Source organism: Schistosoma mansoni, chromosome 3 (assembly GCF_000237925.1).
Source record: "Schistosoma mansoni strain Puerto Rico chromosome 3, complete genome".
NCBI classification, from domain to species: domain Eukaryota; kingdom Metazoa; phylum Platyhelminthes; class Trematoda; order Strigeidida; family Schistosomatidae; genus Schistosoma; species Schistosoma mansoni.
This window is the reverse complement of record NC_031497.1, coordinates 27,577,021-27,595,993: the sequence shown is the minus strand read 5'-3', so window position 1 is coordinate 27,595,993 and position 18,973 is coordinate 27,577,021. Positions and strand designations below refer to the sequence as shown.

The window sequence follows — 18,973 nt, the reverse complement described above, 5'->3', positions numbered from 1 at the left end:
TGCTCGACACTGCGTGCACTATGTTGCACTATCGATCAAGTTGCAAAGTGGCTACTAGTCTAGGTTGCTCGACACTGCGTGCACTATGTTGATCACCACTCAGTGATCAATTAATTGTGATTACATCTCAGTCCTACAGGAGATCGATCGCGGCCCGGATAGCTCAGTGATAACGTCTCTGACTGTGAAGCTGAGTGACACGGGATCAAATCCGTCAAGAAGCACCAGTCCCCTCAAGATTACAACTACACCTTGGTGACGAGTACCAAGTTGCACAGAACCTAGATCCAGGGTTTCCTGTTGACCACCTCCAATCACCATCTTCAAATTCCACACACACACACACACACTGGGAATAGTTGAACTCCACCTGTCAAGGTTTTTTCACTCGAGCTCCAAGTATTACCACCTCTCAATATTAGTCATTAATGAGAACATGATTTTTACAAATTAGTAACACAGGGTTTACTTACTTGTGCTAATTCAATAAAATCTCGACGAACTTTTTTTAATGCCTTTAAACATGTTTCCATTTCATCATCAATATGATTCCCTTTACAAATCTCTTCACAATAAGATAAACCCATAGATATGAAATTCAATGCATAATTAGTTAAACCAGTACGTTTATCAATTTGTATTGATCGTTCAATGAACCAATTCGATAGAATTTTAATTAATTTCAATGGATCATTTATTATTTCTTCATTAAGATATAGTGGTATAGTAAAATGACATTGGATACTCTTTATTATATCTTCAGGATCATGATCAAGATCAATAATAGATTCAGATTCATCATGATTCGAATCTGATTTTAAATGAAAGATTTTATTAAAATATAAATTAGGATCAATAGTTTCTGATAAATATGACCCAATAAATAATCGATAATTCCCTATTAATTTTGGATAATAATTAATTATAGTATTTAATGCAATAAATTGTTGATTATATATATAATTAAATGTAATCGATAATAATGATTTTATACGAAAATCAATAATTGATTGAATAATTGATTTAATACATGGTTGCCAAGTATTTGGATTAATGAAATATAAATTTATTGATTTATTAGTTGATGATGATGATGATAATGATTGATGATGTAATAATTCATTATGTATAATAGTTTCTATGCAATGAATATGATTTATATAAGTTATAAAACGATTATGTATACTTGGATACCAAGTACTATTATTCTCATTATTCAAGTGTTTGTTGCTTAGTAGGCAATTTAAACCATAATTTAATACTAATTGTATATTTGAAAGTAATAAAGTATAATTTAAATTAGATGGTACAATTTTTGGTATATAATTTAAACATTGTTTTATAATCCATAATGGTTGATTTAAATAAATTGGATCTAATGTAGATTGAATAAATTGTTGAAAATTTTTAATTTTCCAAAATTCCGAACTTAATTTGATCCACATTTGTTTATAAATTATCTCATTATTTGTCTTATTGTTTGATCCATTTAGCTTTAAAGCTTTATGAAATTTCCCAATACGTAAATAATGATCAAATAGTCCATGATGAGTTGTTGACTTTAATCGTATACATCGTACGCAGTGATGATAAACAATGGTTTTCGATGAACTGACCAATTTAGCTTCAGAATCTTCTTTTAAACAAGAAGATAACAGTACAATTTCAGATAAACAAGATTGAGGATTCGATGGAAGAGTAGAATGTATAGCAAATACAGGATATTGTGGTAGTTTCAAACTTTCAAGTGTTTTTGCTACTTTAGGATAAAATTCTGTACCACATTTCTGAATATCTAATAAATCAATGGAACCATTTTCATGAAGAACACATAATTGAACAGTTTGATTTGATAATTCATCCGATTCTGATGGTCTACCCCACCAAGTTATTCGAAAAGGTCTACTATACATATTAGAAGCTTGATGATTGATTGGTGATAATGAAAGGTTGGGGTTACTTTGAGGATTAGCAATTAGAAGAAGTAATTCAAAAGATGGAATTAACCATACAGAATATGAACCGGATGAATGAAGGCTACCAAGTAATAATTGATCGGATATATCTGAAGATGAGAAAGTTGGAAGTGAAGTAGTATTGAAATTTGCCAAAGTCATAGAAGTGATTGCATCTGAGTTATCACAAGTCAGATAACTATTGCGACGAAATAGGTTGCATAATAAATGAACTGATGTGTCTTTCCAAGCATTATATAAAATCATCAATCCACCAGGTATTACATCAGATGTTGAACAGGAGGAGGCTGGGATTAAATAAGGTGCCTTTTTGGACACATAATAACATGTTAATCCGAGTTTTTTATGCATTGATTTGGACACAGACACATTGACGTTGGGTAAAGTAGATAAAACAAGCAAACTGGAAGATGAGTCATATACAGCTGACAATAAAATAGGTGGTTTAGAAGCTTTGTAAGAATTGATAGAATAAATTCTCATCATCATACGAGCTGGAAAATTTTTCGCTTTCCAATCTAGATGCCACAAATCTACATGACCTCTGAAATGTCCCACCAAAAGATGAGATACATCAATGAAAGACAATAAAACAACGGGAAAAAGCGGTTTCTTGTGACCGAGAGGATCGGTCGACTGTGTAAAAGGAGGTGGAATAAAAATCCGACTACGTCGAATATTTTGATCTATGTTAGGCCTCTCGCTTTCATCAATTGATAGGTCAATTATATCGATGGAACCATTACTATAACCTATAGCGGTTATATAATACAGATTATCCAAAGTTGAATTTGAGCCATCGGTTGATAAATCGTGATCAAATGCTTCACTAGGTTTATACGATAAAAAAGTAACTATGCGCCACTGTGGACATGGGTCCACATAGCTCAGATACCACTTTCTTGTTATCCGAGTAGAATGATTTGTAACAGTCTGATTGACATCTGACTCAACATATGTAAAGCTTATGGTAGGTGATTCAATTAGTTCCGATGGGGTGATATCATTTGATTGTTTTAAATCGTTTAATGACAAAGAATTAGAACTTTGAAGTCTATTTGGCAATTCCATTAACTCTAGCCAATGAGTGGCTACAAGACACAAAGCCTGCCCTTGAACGGACTCAGATGAAAGATAACCTAATTGCCAAGGGCAATTATTCTCGCGTAAATGAGCGTAAGTGACTAAAACTTGAGAAGGTGGGAACCAAAAAGTCAGTACTTCCGAGAATTTTCTCCAGGTATTATACAAAAGGTAATTTATCTTGGAAAGTGAGGATGGATCTGACTCTTTATTAGCCGGTAACTTGTCATCCAAAGACAGATTGTGTGAGGAAGGATGTACACTTGATAATGAAATATTTCGGCAACGTAACAAATCTACGGCAACAGAATAACTATTGTCTGCTGACAGCTTGGAATCCAAATTTATGGACCATTCAGCTAATTCGTCAATAATGTGAGGATGATTCATAGGGTCAAGCTTATCAGGTTTCATAATACGATCGGCTGCATCGGAAGTTCTGAAAAACAAAACAAGTAAAATTAAGAACTAAGGTAAACAAAGTCAAATATTAAATGATTAGTTGTGTATTGATATATTCATGAGATAAACTGGATTGCATTTCTATTCCCATATAAGTTACGGCTACGAAACGTTTTATCAAACAAACGAACTAGACGCCAAAAGTTGACTCTACAAAAGTATGGAAAGATAAATTCTGAAAGCTTAAAACGATTAAATATTATAGTCAACGCATGATCTGATATGGATGCGTTTTGGTTCAATTTGCCACACTCCACCCAAATAGGTGAAAACAGAAATATACATATTATCAACGCCCTCCGACTCTAATTGAAGTTTAGAAAGTTATAGCTAATCTAAAACGAGGAAGTGCACCTGGTCCAGTTTTAGCGATTACCTTGACCAATATTTTAGCTAAAATATGGGAACTGAATGTAATCCCATCTGACTGGCTGCAATCACTGATTGTCCCAATATATAAGAAAGGATCAAAATCAAACTATGATGACCATAGAGGGATTAATTTAACTAGTACAGCATCTAAAATACTAGCCTTAATAATTATTGGGCGTCTAACAAGGACTCGTGAACTGCAAATGCGAGAAAATTAGACTGACTCCAGACCCGGTCGTGGCTGCATTGACCAACTATCCACCATTCGTCAGATCTCAGAACACAAGCAAGCTTATCGGAGTCCGACGATGATAGATTTTCTTGATTTGAAAGCAGCATTTAACTCTGTAGACCGTGAGATTCCGTGGCAGTGTCTGTCATTGAAAGGTGTACTTCAGAAGTACATAAACCTTGTGAAGGTTCTCCACTCGAACACTACTAGTCGAGTAAGAGCATATGGCGAACTATCATTTGACTTTAAAACACCAAATGGTGTCCATCATGGCTGTCCACGGTCTCCATTTTTATTTAATTTTATCACAGATCTACTGATGGAAATAACGTTTTCGTTGTCTGAATTTTCGGGAATTGATCTCCTATTAGAATACTCAAATGACATAGTCCTCTTTGGTGAAGACACTCATAAAATGCAGTGTCTTTTGGTAGCACTGATCAACAATGACAGGATGTGTTGGAATGCACTTTTCCCCATCTAAATGCATGTTGTTGCTTCAGAACTGGCCTGGGTCAACACCTGAACTAAGGATAGGGAATGGAGTAGCGAACGCGTCGATAACTTCACTTATCTTGGAAATCCGATCAGCTCTAATAGGGTGGTGTCTGACGAAATCTCTGAACGGATCCAAAAGACTCGTTCGGCTTTTGCCAACTTACGTCACCTATGGCGAAGGCAAGATATCCGTCTATCAATTAAGGGACGAGTTTACTAAGCAGCAGTTCGTTCTGTTCTACTTTGAGGCTGCTAAATGTGACCATTAATAGTCGAGGATATTCATAAGTTTCTAGCATTTGGTCACAGATATCTTAGAAATATTACTCGCATCTGTCGGAATCACCAGGAAAGTAATAGTGAGGTTAGAGGCAGGGTATTAGGGAATGATGGTAAATCAGTTGATGAAGTTGTGGATCTTCATCGACTGAGATGGTTGGGTCACGTATTCCACATAAACAGCCCCCAAATGCCCTGGTACGGCCGAGAGTGGGGAGAGCCTGCTCTCCCTCTCCAAATGCTCTCACATGGCCAGCGAATATATAGCCTCTGCCACGGAAGTCCTACTCACTGCATTCTCGTGGCGGGGGTGTTGTTTACGAAAGTGAGAGGACGAAAAGCGAATGTCCGGCGCTTTAACCGGGTTGGTGGACACGGAGGGTCCACCTAGGGGAGTTGGAAAACCCTGATTCCAAACCAATGGTGCACATGGGCTCCAGTATCCTGATGGAACGAATGGCGAATGAACCTGTTGTTGGTCAACGGCTACCATGGGACTGCATCTCCTCACGATGCTCTACTGCCTTGTGGATCAGATCTTTCGGTCAAAGGCTCCGGGTGTGGGCCCCTAAGAAAACCACCTGCTTCAGTTTGGGCACCTGGGCAGTATCACAGCCCTCAAGCAAATCGAATGGGATTTGTATGGCGCATATGTATCTGGTGCTTCCTTGTACCAATATTTATGTGTTCAAATAAATAATAATAAATAAATAAAAGATTACCACGGAACGTAATGCTGACTAGTGTTGGAGACGGTTGGAAGAAAGTTAGGTGGCGACCACACCAAAACGTAGCATCAGTCTTTGAAGTCACTAACTTCGGGTCTGAGTCATTTTGGTAGATGCAGACTACTTGGTTGGGGTCCGTGTGACTATCGTAACCAATGGTTGGAGACTCTGAATGGCATGACTCGGAATTGATCAGAATGGCATAGGTGTATACACTCTTTATCTTCCCTTAAACGGTGAGATTAAAATTACTTCATACCTTTCCTTCTACAAACTAATTCTTTCTCCCTATATCATATCCTTATATGAAATGCTTTTTTTAATACAATTGAAGTAACTGCTTCTATGAATTTGGTGTTGGTCTTGTTGTGCTAATGAGGTATGGCAACTTGGACTGATGCATATATGTGCCTGGTCGTATGTCCTAGCTGACTGACTGATTGATACATATTATCAACTACGATGTAAAGTAGGATATGGGAAATATGGTCCAAACGGAATAAATGAAAACAAAGAATAAAAGTATGGAATGGCAAGAGACTTAGGATTTAGTGGAAAATATAAGTATAAACGCAATCGTGGTTGATATTTGGTCGTCTCTTAACAGCTGAAGTTTGTGAAAGCATACAGACCAAGAAAGTGAAAATGGGGGTTTATCTCTCATTCAAAGTTCTTTTCGTGAAGTGAATAATAACCGGAATCCATCCTAGGAGTACTCACAACGCAATTCGAACTAAGAACAATGTGTGCGTAATAATCATATGAAAACAAGTTCATCAGTATTAACTGTAAGATTTTCGATAACCTTAATTATATAGGAAAAATATATTTGTAAAATCTCAGCGAATGAATTTGAAGTAAATCCAACATTTCAAGGAAAAAGCTTGAACCAGATTGCCAGACGAAACGGTTGATTTACTTGAAATTCATCCACTGAGATTTTACAAATATATTCTTCCTATTTAATGTCTTACATAAACTCGGCGCCCAAATACTGTGAAACTATTCCATCTAATTTAGACGAAAGTTCTTGTATAAAACCTTAATTATAACTTCTAATATTTTAGACTTTTACTTATGAGCTTTATTCAGTTATCATCTGCATATCCTAAGTCAACGAATGGATCTCCTGGTAGATCAACCCCCCTGAAACTTCAATAGATGAAAGTGTTATCTCTGACAAAGTCAAATAAATAAATAAGGATATAAATAGGCAAAGCGAGCAACCCTGGAAAACACCACATGAAGTAATTAACACGGATAACAGTTTGCCATAAGTGTTGACTCGACCAGTACTATTTCTGGACAAATATTACATAGTCTACCTTCGAATTCGATTTACAATTCATAATATGGATTGGTTCAACTTTAATATTTGTCTGATGTAACACAAAAAACGATAACTTTTGGCCCATAACTGTAGGGTATGATGAAGTTATTACGAATGATCGTTCTCTCCAATGCCATTTTAAAAGAATTTTCCTATCCTCTTCTAGTATGTTCATACACCTAACTTATGGACAAAAGAACGTTCGAACAGTGTTGACTCTCATATTTTCATGTCTTATGATTACTCTACCTCCACATGTTAGTTCAATTCATCCAAGAACTTTCCCATACATAATTTTTACACTGGTTTCGTTTTAGTGCTTAATACTATGGTTTTAGGTCGTAAGCAGCTGAAGAGAATGTACGAAATAAGTCAATTTACGCTATCCTGCCACGATATTTATTCCTTATTTAAGTTTATAAATGGGGGAATTCGTATAAGACCTGTACAAGAAATCAATATCAAATCTTTAGATCTCACCGAAGTTAAAAGACTAGGACTCAAACCTAACAAACATTGGTAGGCCGAAATAGTCTTAATGCAAAGGTTTTTAAAGAAAATAGGCCAGGATTACTGGATAATATGATTCATTTGTCTATTACAGTCCAGGGGTCGGAATACAAATAAATCAGTTTAACTTTCTAAAATCCTGACTTTTATGATCTAGAGGACAATAATGCTTTGAAAGCTGGACAGATTTCAGACCTCTTTTTGAATGTACCGACTAGATTACCATGTTTCACTAGGTTCTTAAGTATGAGCACCATCAACGACGCACAACTTTATTTCAGAGGAACTATATGAAATTTATCTGTAATGGGATTACAGTACCGAAACATGTAGAAAAGATTTTATGACCCGAGGATCAACTAAATTTCAGTTAACTATTGACTTTTAAATCAAGTTGTCAATGAATGAGAAAAACTATTTCAATACGTAGTAGTGACTCCTTTCGTCTACGTATTCAAAAGGTTGTATAGATTGTGAGGTTTTCATAACTAGGACTCCCATAGTCCTGTTAGCTTTATGCTTCTATAAACTGAAAAGAAAAAGTCACATCATTTTAACGTAAGTTGCTTATGCTGGCACTCATTTTTAGTCTGTAATTTACGGGTGGCAATGATTAGACTAAGTAAAATAAGTGATGTTTATCAGGTTTATTGGTTCGATTTTTGTCAATGAGATACTTTCTAGAACAAAATATCTTTCATCTGGTGATTCAGAAATTGAATGATCGTCAAAATTTTGGCTGGCACTGGACTACAACGATGATAATAATGCGGTTGGTGAAGGGGTGAATTGAAAATAAAGTTTTTTGAAACCTTAAGAATAAATGTCTGAGATATGCTTTTCAGTCCACAAGAAATAGAATGTTATTTTAGGACTTATCTACGTTACGCTTCTGTCTGAAAACATGAAAAATATGACGTAGGCACGCAAATCATTATACTTGTGGCTCATGTTGTTTAGGGTTCAGAAGCAAGAGACTATGAGCGTGGATACGGAAGATTCGTCTAGACGTCTACAAGTAACATTCTAAGCGATGATGGGATATCTGTTCGACTGTAATGGACACATATTTTTCAGAAATCTTTCATCCAAAAGTCAACTTGAAGCTGAATATACTAATGGTAATGTATTGAATAACAGACACATGTCCTACAAATACGTGAAGAAATTAAGTCAACACACTGACCATAAATAGGAATAAAAGGGAAGTCCTGTAGGATGTTTGAGAACTGTCTACATTATCGATCCTCTCAGATCTGAGAGGATCTATACAAGCAGTAGTTCGAAGTGCCCCGAATTCCACCGATTCGTACAAAAGTGCGGCGAAGACCCACGTATTGTTACTTTTGGAAAATAGATTCCTAATCTGGCCTATCCATTAGCTCACCAACGAAATGAAAACCTCAAGGTCATTTTTAGAGTCACTTAAGTTGAACATACTCCTTAAATCAGCCGAATTTAAACTTGAGTTTGGTATGAACTACCATCCAAATATTGAAATACACCATAATGATATGGCAAGATAGCTTAAATTTACGAATTTCACTATACTGTACTCAGAAATCTCACTTTTCCATTTTGCCACAACGTAGATTTTCAAGGAATGCGCTTCAGTCCAAGGCCTTTCTAGATTTTAGTCTTCGGTAATAAGGATAGGAGGTCTATGGATCGATATCAATCCTAAAAGTTTGTGGCACTTTGGAGGTCTAATCTCGTTTTGAATATATCAACTGAAGGTGCTAATTTTTTGTGCTTCGTCAGAGAATCCCAGTCATTCACCAGTCGGTCTAAGGAATAGAACTTCAGATGTAGACGATTTGATCTCGGTTTTTTTTTGAAATTTCTTAACATTTCTTCTCAAACGATCAATCCTAGACAGGAGGAAAAGATAAGACATACTAATGCCAAGGTCACGGTTCAGCATACGATAAACCAATGTTAGATCACCTCGTAATCTGCAGTAAGTTGAGGTGTTGAGGTGTCTCAGTCTTTCTTCATAAAATAGGACAGAGAGACCTCTTAACATTTTAGTCCCTCATCTTCGGACTCGATACCGCTTATCCGCTTTGTACTTGAATCAAGGACTCGCTGTTTAAATCCCATATTCCAAATAATGGTCTTATGAAAGTCGGGTATAATACTCCAAAAAAATTTTTCTTCCAAGTGCTGAAAAGACCTACGAGTAGTACATCACATCTCAAAGCCTTTGGTAGCAGCAGCCTTGCAGTTACTCGTTGTTTTCAGGTCGCTGCTTTTAATGACCCCCAAATCTTTATTGTCCATTGCTTTGGGTAACAACTCCACGTATTGTGTAGTGATATGAATCATCATAGTTATTTTATTGCATCACCACACTCTCGATAAAATTCACTTCTAGTGACCACCAGCCCATCCATAACACTATTCTGTCTAACATACTATGTATGGGTCTCCAAGTCCTTATGTCATCGGCGAATAGTAGAGCTGATGACTGATACAGTTAGTAGTTCATTTACATAAAGTAAAACGAGAAGACGGGCAAGGATTGTTTCATGCAAAGTATTTAAACCATCTTGACCAATAAAAATCCTCTTCAGATTGCTGTTATCAAAGCGAAATTTAAATAGATGTCAACAGAACACTTTACACTATTTGTAGGTATCATTGGTCAACCTATACACTATTCCCACCATCTGAGATTCAAACTTCTTTAAATGGTTCTGGAAGGAATCGATGACGGGTCTTCGTTTCTAGTGGCAGTGGTTCACTTTTGCCTTCAGGTAAGAACCTAGGTATATTTGATGATGAAATGGGAAATATTTATATGTTATAGTGTCATTCTGTCATGAGTCGTCGAGAATTTGGCAGATTTTTTATTGAAAGAACTGTGAAGGGTCACTTGAACAACCTCAGCTAGCAGAGGATTCCAGAATTGAAAAAAAGCCGACTATGCTATGTCGTGTCCATAATTTATAAGTGTCACCCTTACGTTTTGTGTTGGCACTGAGTTTAAGTATGTTTTTAAAGAGTTCACAGTATTGTGAGGGATACTATAAGTCACTTTTAGGTAGATTTAGACTTCAGGCTTGTGTTTGGAGATAAAAGACCATCGGTCTTTTTGGTGTCTATCTAGTAAGTGTCTAGTCGTCCTTTAAATGAGTCAATTGAAAGGGTGGACACAACATTTTTGGTAACATCTTCGAAGAATTGACAACGGCGTGTAGAACTAAACGCCACGGGTATTTTGTTTGTTTTTGGCTTTGCCTCTCACCTGCTATGTCCTCCGACTTGTCTCGATCTGGTAGTACATTTTACACCCAAATCAGAACAACTCTTGATCTACAGTAGAATAGGATAAAAAAAATCCTGCTTTTCATGCCACTCTTTGTGTGGTAAACCTCAGATTTATGGAGTTGCTCGGGTAGCTGCCTTCTGTACTTTTCCCAAGAAATCCCAGGCCCCTTTTGAACGAGGAATTGCAGCCTAAACTTTGTTCACAAGTTCAGATCTCCCCAAAGTCATGTGTACTGTGGTCAACGCCTTACTATCAGAATTGGTAAATGTACGTCTTAGGGCCCATAAAGCTTTGAATCCCTTAGTTGTGACCTTACAACGGTAGGCCGAGGTCTTAGTATTATGGTTGACTGCTACCCGAAGATTCTTGTGAAATCGATTTATAGGCATCGACTCTTCACTAACGCTGTGCCTACCAGTCTTTGAATCTTCAGAGTGTGTGTAGATATACTTGGTAGCGCTAATAGTCATGAGCTACTTTTTAGACCAGCCAATCAGGAAAACAAAGTCCGTCTGAAGTGTAAGTGTATCTGCGTCTCCTATCATTTCTCGCCAAATTTTTACATCACCATATAGTAGCATCGGGGACTCAACAATGCTAATTTCACTTACATTCTTTATAAAAAGTAAACGGCCCGCGACAGAGCCTAGCGATACTCCCAAAAATATTGGTCTCCAAGATGAGCAGTACAGTTTATTCTTACTTTCTCATACGACCTACCACGAAATCCTCGGTACACCTTAGAAGAGGTTAGGCAGTTCCCAGATTCCCCAGCCTAAAGAGTAGTTCATTTTCCATCACCTTATCAAATTGTTTGCTGAGGTCTTCGTTGACAACATCGACTGATGTCCCATTATCTAGAGCTCCTGTTAGCGGGACCATAATTTACGGACGAACCTGTAGTGACATTGGGCCCTAACCACACAATCTTCAAAGCTGAACACGAGAAGACTGGGAAAATAGATATTAGTCACTTAACGCACAGAAAAACCCAGCGACGGAGAAGGCAGGAACAATTGATCGGATGGCATGGTTCGGCCCTGCAGCCGTGTTTATTCTACGGTAACTTAAATGTTTTATTCATAGATATATTTTTTTATCTCCAGCCTAAATATGTTCTCTATCATATTGTAGTAGTGTAAAGTCGCGTTTGACTATGTTCACCTCTAAAAGAAAACTACGTGCCAGTTCCTAGGTTAGACCCCTGTAATAAAATTTGTTTGTTGGAGGAATATCGAGGTCGTGCCAAAGTTTACGAGCGGAACTACGGAGGGTATGAGAGGATTATGTCTATTAATAGGGCAGTACTAATAAAGGAGTGGGCCATAATTCTACCCATGTATATATTTTCATTTGGACTTACTGACTTACGCCTGTTACTCCCAATGGAGCATAGGCCGCTGAACAGCATTCGCCAAACCACAATCTACTGGGCCTTCCTTTCTAGTTCTATCTAATTCTTGTTCATTCTTCTGATGTCTGTCTCTGTTTCTCGGCGTAATTTGTTCTTTCCTCTTCCTCTTTTTCTTTGGCCTTCAGGATTCCATGTGAGGGCTTGAGTTGTGACGCAGTTGGGTGATTTCCTTAATGTGTACCCTATGCACTTCCAGCGCTTCCTCCTGATTTCTTCCTCTATTGAAATGTGGTTTGTTTCCTCCAACAACAGGTTGTTGCTGACGGTGTCTGGCTAACGGATCCGAAGTATCTTGTGAGAAAACCGTTAATAAACGCCTGTATCTTATAAATGATGGCTTTCGCAGTTCTTCAGGTTTCCGCCCCATACAGTAGAACTGTCTTGACATTTGTATTGAAAATTTTGATCTTGATGTTGGTTGACAATTGTTCAGCTGTTCTTCAGTTGTAAATATGCTGCTCTTGCCTTGACGATCCTCGCTCTCACATCTGCATCAGATACACTGTGTTCATCAATGCTGGTTCTCAGATATGTAAAGGTTTCCACATCCTTCATGTTGTATTGTATCGGAGAGTCTTGCTTTACTCTTTGTTTATATTGAGACCTACTGCTGCTGATGCTGCTGCCTCATTGGTCGTCTTCTCCTGCATTTGTTGCTGCGTGTGTGGTGAAATAGCCAGATCATCTGCGAAGTCTAAATCGTCCAGCTGCATCCTAGCTGTCCACTATATCCCGTGGTTCTCTTCAGGTGTTGACGTCTTCATGATCACCAGGAGAAAGAGAAAGGGTGAAAGTAAGCAACCTTGCCTGACGACGGTCTTTACCTGGGCGAGTTGTTCTCCATGATATTGACTATCTTCTCAGGCACGCCGTAGTGTCGAAGAAGCCTCCATAGTGTTGTCCTGTCCACGCTATCAAATGCTTTCTCGTAGTCAATGAAGCTGATGTAAAGTGGTGAATTCCATTCAATTAATTGCTCCAGAATGATCCGTAGAGCTGCGATTTGGTCTTTGCAAGATCGATCCTTACGGAATCCAGCTTGTTGATCTGGAAGTTGGGCGTCTACGGAGTCCTTCATTCTGTTTAACAACACCCTATTGAGGACGTTTCTTGACATTGAAGGGAGAGTGACCCCTCTGTAGTTTTAACACTTGCTGAGATCACCTTTCTTTTGTATTTTGGTCAGAAGTCCTTCTTTCCAGTCTGTTCCTACTTGTTCTTCATCCCAAATCTTACTGAAGAGGATGTGGAGTATCTTTGCAGTTGCTGCTACATCTACTTTCAGTGCCTCTGCTGGAATGTTGTCTGGTCCTTCTGCTTTGCTGCTCTTTTTTTGTCTGATGGCCTTGCTGACCTCTTCAATTGTTGGTGGGCCAACATCGATTGGGAGGTCCGTGGGTGCTGCTACGATGTTGAGTGTGTTCAGTAGAGCTGGTTGATTCAAGAGTTCTTTGAAGTGTTCTACCCAATTGTTCCGTTGTTCTTCAATGTTGGTGATTACATTGCTTTCCATGTTATTCACTGGTCGTTCTAGTATACGGTAATTTTCAGTGAGTTTCTCATGTTTCCTTCTCTTGCAGCCTTTTCCACTGTCATTGCTAAATCTTCCACATATTTACGTTTGTTGACTCTGATGCTCCTCTTCACTTGGTTGTTTGATTCTGTTTTCGGCTTGTGCCTTGGCTTTTTCTGCTCTTGTTCGCCTGGTAATGATTGCTACCTTCTTGTCCCTCATTTCTTCAATCTTATCCAGTGTACCAACAGTGATCAATTTCTTGCGATGTTTCTTCTTGTTGCCCAGAATATCCTGACATGTTGAAATGATTGTCTCCTTGATACCTTTCCAGCTGTTCTCCATGGTAGTTCTCTCTTCATTGAGTAGATCATGAAAGGCCTGAAACCTGTTTCTGAGAGTTATCTTGAATTTGTTGAGTTTGACAGTATTCCGAAGAAAGGCCGTATTAAACGTTTGTGATGTTTTCCGCGCTGTTCTCCAGTGCTTATTAAGTTTTAGTTTCATCTTGGCGACCAGCAAGTGATGATCTGATGCTACATCAGCTCTTCTCCTGGTTCTCATATCTTCCATGGTCAATTTGGTTCTGAGTAGTGTGATCCGGTGAAGCCCATGTGGTTCTGTAAATCCGTTTGTGTGGGAGTATAGTGCCGTCTATGATCAATTTATTGAAGGCACATAGGTTCACAAATCTCTCATCATTTTCGTCCTTTTCTCCCAGTCCATGTCGTCCCATGATGTCTTCATATCCGGCGTTGTCCATTCCAACCTCGGCATTCAAATCTTCCATCAGAATGGTCAGGTCTTTTGTTGGGCACTTCTCGACGATCGACTGCAGCCTAACGTAGAACTGATCTTTAGCGTCTTCACTGTAGTCGATGATACGCACATCGCACTGGATGACGTTCATGATCTTTGGTCCATGAGATTCCCATCCTATAAGTGCATTTTGTGCTTTTCCGGACAGCATCAATACCACTCCTTGTGTATGTGGGGCGTTTTCTTCTTCATGACCAGAGTATAACAGAAGCTCCGCGAAAGATAGTCGTTGTTGTCCAACCTGCGTCCAATGTGTTTCACTGATCCCAAGCACCCATAGGTTGTATTTCTTCGTTTCTGCAGCGATTCGGCCTCCCATATTGTCCCGACGTTCCATGTACCTGTAAAAACTGTTGCTCTGGTTTTTAGAATGGGCATCAACCTCACGCTTTCCAATTTATTTAACATATTTATTTAAACACATAGATATTGTTACAAAAGGGTACCATATATATGCGCCACACAAATCTCACTTGATTTGTGTGAGGGCTGTGATATGGCGCAGGTGCCCAGACCGAAGCAGGTGGTTTCTTTAGGGGGCCGCACTCTGAGCCTTTCACCTAAGGGTGGGATCCACAAGGTGGTGGAGCATCGTAAGGAGATTCAGGGAGAGCGAACTCTCCCTATTCTCGTTCGTACCAGGGCATTTGTTGGCTTTCGAAGGAACTGGGCTTTCACCATGAGGCGTCATAATTCTCCCTTCAACTCCCAGGATAGAGTTTAAATGGTTTTAGTTATTTTTTCTGGTTAGCGTTCATTTAGCGAGTTGGTTTTCTATGAGATGGAGTAGCTAACCCTGTGCCCGACCCTCTTCTTTTTTCCGGGCTTGGCACCGGCAGTAGCCCCTCGAGGGACTACAGGCGGAGCTTTTCAACTAAACTAGCTGTATATATTCTATGTGAACCACTCGCAAAGCATTTTTGGTGTAAGACATATGCACTAGCTGTAAGATTCAAACCTAGATTTCAATAGGTCCGGATGTGGCCGAATAACGGGGGAATAGCTTTATAGACTCGTGACCCAAATCAAAATCAGAACAAAGTGTTTTGGGTAACAACGGTTCTAAATTTCGTAATATATACAAATGTACAAATTTACCTAAACAAATATTACCACCCGGTTATTCAACGAACAATTGATACCAAAATATTTAATCTAAATTACAATGAATAGCAAAGTGGTAAGAAATATATGAAAATTACCGAAAACACCAAAAGGTGAGTGTTATTCTGTCCTTTCTGGATAGATCAAGTAAGATTCCGTTTGAGCGGCTGTTTTATAACACAAAGTGTTTCAATTTCTGGGAAAGTGCTCCAAATTACAATCAAAAATGTACGATCCCAGTCAAAATCAAACCGCACGAACAAAGAGCGAGCAGTCAATATGGCAGCCGCCAGAATAATAACAATTAAAACAAACTAAATACAATTCAGTAAGGAACATAGAGATTCAATAACAACGAGATGAAAAACCAAAAAAAATTAAACGTTACAGCCTTAATTAGCGTCAAAAATGTTAACAATATATACAAATAAAGAAACCTATGATAATTAGAAGTATTTGAATTGTAGTATAAACTAGTAATCCCCGGAATAACGCAATGTAATCAAGAAGTATTAGATGAGCCCGAACGAGTGTATTGTATTTGGAATTCAAAATTACAACAGTCATCAATACGAAGAAGTCATTGATTTATTTAAACATCACATCCGCCACAGCTCGAATTAGAGTGTAAGTGTCTGTAATCGATTGCTCGTGTTCTTCTTAAGTTCATCTTACATCTGTCCGACGGTGTATTGGATGTAGACTCTGTATTATCTAGAATGCACTCATTAGTATTAGAATTAATAACCGAAATTGGAACAGACTCACCTGGGTTCTGGAATTGTATACAATCAGCATGCCGGCTTTGTAGTGAAACCGTTGATATTTAGAATTTGCATCATGGACTTGTAGTGGATGTCGAGTCGTGGACGGACTATGATCACCACTACTATTCGATTACGCGTCCAAAAACGACTTGGTTCCCTTGATAGCCCGTAAATCAGAAGGCTTTACTAGTCCAGATCAAGTATATTTATTGGCGATCTCGTGGTATCGAAATAATACCGAGACGTGCCAAAGAGTACAAGCGAATAAGCAGTGCGTGAGCAAGCTCGAACCAAACAAGGCGGATCGCGGAACAAGAAGTGAAACTGATACAGTTAAACAAATACAGTAAAACAATCTCTGGTACAATTGGTTACAATAATAATAATTGTTTCCGTTATTCCAATCGTGTTCTTATCGAGACTGGCCGGTCACTACAGGAGCCCCCCGCTAGAAAGGGTTTACACTTTCGATACGTAGCGGTTTCGTTCGTGGGACTGATCGCGAAACGTGCAATTGTAGGACGAAGGCGTTGGCAGAACAGGAAGTGATCGTTGATCCTCGAGTTGCCACCAAAAGTCTTTGACGTAGAACGGTACCAGAAGGAACGTACTGTGTTGATTGTTTGGATTAGCATGCTACACCAGAGTGGTTTGTATCCAGAATCTGAAGGTTGCGTTCGTAGAGGTCCGGACCAGAAACGCTGCAGACGTAGGACGAAACCAGATTGAGCCAAGGAACCAGATGCGACCAGGATAACCATGTTCGGGACCAAATGTATATCATACGTATTTGGAGTCAGAGAGATCGACTGAGTGCGTTGACTATAGCGTGGGTGATCAGGCCAGCTTTCGCCAAGATTGACTGAAGTCGACGATACCAGAACAGCGATGGTCAGAGGCGTAGGCTCGGGGTAAACAAAAAAATGAAAGAAAAAGAGAAAAGTGTAGCTTTCGTGTAGTATAGGGGTAGATTCCTATACTGTATCCGTAGTTGGTTATGAGGTTAGTCGAGAAAGCGTACGGGTAAGCGTACTCGGCGACCAGAACGTGAGACGGTAGTCTCGTTCGAACCTCGTGAGCCTGTAATCTCATCCGCAGTCAAGGGCGGTGTGGTCTGCAGGTCTGGACGTGAGACGGAAGTCTCGTCCGTAGACGGGGCAGATGACACGTGCTGTTGACTGGTATGTGAGAATGAGGTCTCAGGTGCATCTAGCGTGGGATCCGAAGTAGATGTAGAAATCCCGCTAGAAGCTCTGATGGGTCTAACATTGGGTCTCGGCTTATCAGGTATAGCATTGTCATCGACGTGTGCTGGCTTGAGACGATCAATGCTGACTGTTTCGATGCGGCCACGTCGATCAACCTTGAAGGTCTTTTCGTGACGGGAAATCACGTGAAAAGGTCCTTCGTAAGGCTGTTGTAGAGGTTTGCGTACCGAATCTACTCGTATGAAAACATGTGAACAGGTAGATAACTCTCGAGGGAGAGCGACCTGTCGATGTTGTATACGAGTTGACACCGGAGTCAGTGTTCGCATGAATGCAGACAGTCGTTGGACGTAGTCTGATTCGCCGAACTTAGTGCTGCTCCGTGGTGTGAAAAATTCCCCAGGCAGACGCAATGTCGTGCCGTAAACAAGTTCAGCGGCGGAACATTGAATATCTGCCTTTAGACTCGTTCTGATTCCCAGGAGGATGAGCGGTAGGGTTTCGTACCAATTGTTGTTTTCGTGTGCTCGAAGAGCACTTTTAAGTTGGCGATGAAACCGCTCAACTAAACCGTTTGATGCTGGATGGTAGGCGGTAGTGCGTATGCGTTCCGTACCAAGCAGCCGTGTTAGTGAGGAGAATAATGCGGACTCAAATTGTTGTCCTCGGTCAGTCGTGACAGTCGAGGGACAACCGTACATAGCTATCCATCGTTCTACGAAGCGGTGAGCGACTGTCTCCGCCGTAATAGACGTGATGGGAATAGCTTCGGGCCATCTTGTGAAACGATCAATGCATGTGAGTATGTGATCATACCCGTGCGATGGTGGTAATGGTCCTACAATGTCTATGTGAACGTGATCGAAGCGAGCATCAGGCGTAGCGAAAGTGCCAATAGGGGCAGCTACGTGCCTGTGCACTTTTGATCGTTGACATTGTAAACATTGTTTTACCCACATACGGACATCTTTATTCATTGACGGCCAGACGTATCGTGCAGCGATGAGGCGTAGGGTGGCTGCGATACCAGGATGAGATAGACCATGAAGGGCATCAAAGACGAGACGGCTATAAGCGGAGGGTACGATGGGTCGAGGGAGGCCCGTAGAAGTATCGCATAGGATAGTACCTGAGCTAGTAGCTAGGGGTACTTCCCGGCACTGAAGGGACGTAGACTGTTGTGCTTCCGTGCATGAAGTATCGTTTGCTTGGGCGGCGGCTATAGCAGGTAGGTCAAGCATTGGCAAAGTAACTGCATTAAGTTGGATACGTGATAAAGCATCAGCAACACAGTTCGACTCGCCTTTGACGTGACGAAGGTCTGTCGTGAACTGGGAGATATAGTCCAAATGTCTGCACTCTCGTGGTGAGTAGCGGTCAGACTTGGTATGCAGAGCATACGTT

At 39.6% G+C, this 18,973-nt stretch overlaps 2 protein-coding genes across 2 annotated transcripts in view; both read right to left on the bottom strand.

Moving 5' to 3' along the window:
• Nucleotides 1–7,045, bottom strand: part of Smp_181260 (hypothetical protein) — a gene marked incomplete at both ends in the record, with an annotated part of 33,493 nt that extends 26,448 nt beyond the window's left edge. The window contains 3 exons of the mRNA XM_018799843.1: nucleotides 474–811; nucleotides 1,187–3,527; nucleotides 6,956–7,045. Of these exons, the coding sequence (XP_018651591.1) occupies nucleotides 474–811; nucleotides 1,187–3,527; nucleotides 6,956–7,045 (2,769 nt within the window). The remainder of the gene's footprint in view (nucleotides 1–473; nucleotides 812–1,186; nucleotides 3,528–6,955) is intronic.
• A 9,711-nt stretch (nucleotides 7,046–16,756) lies between these two features.
• Smp_193730 (hypothetical protein) lies at nucleotides 16,757–17,218 on the bottom strand (the record flags this gene model as incomplete). The annotated part of the gene is made up of 1 exon (XM_018799841.1): nucleotides 16,757–17,218. A coding segment is annotated over one exon (462 nt), but the record flags the coding sequence as incomplete, so codon positions are not given.
• Between the last annotated feature and the right edge of the window lie 1,755 nt (nucleotides 17,219–18,973).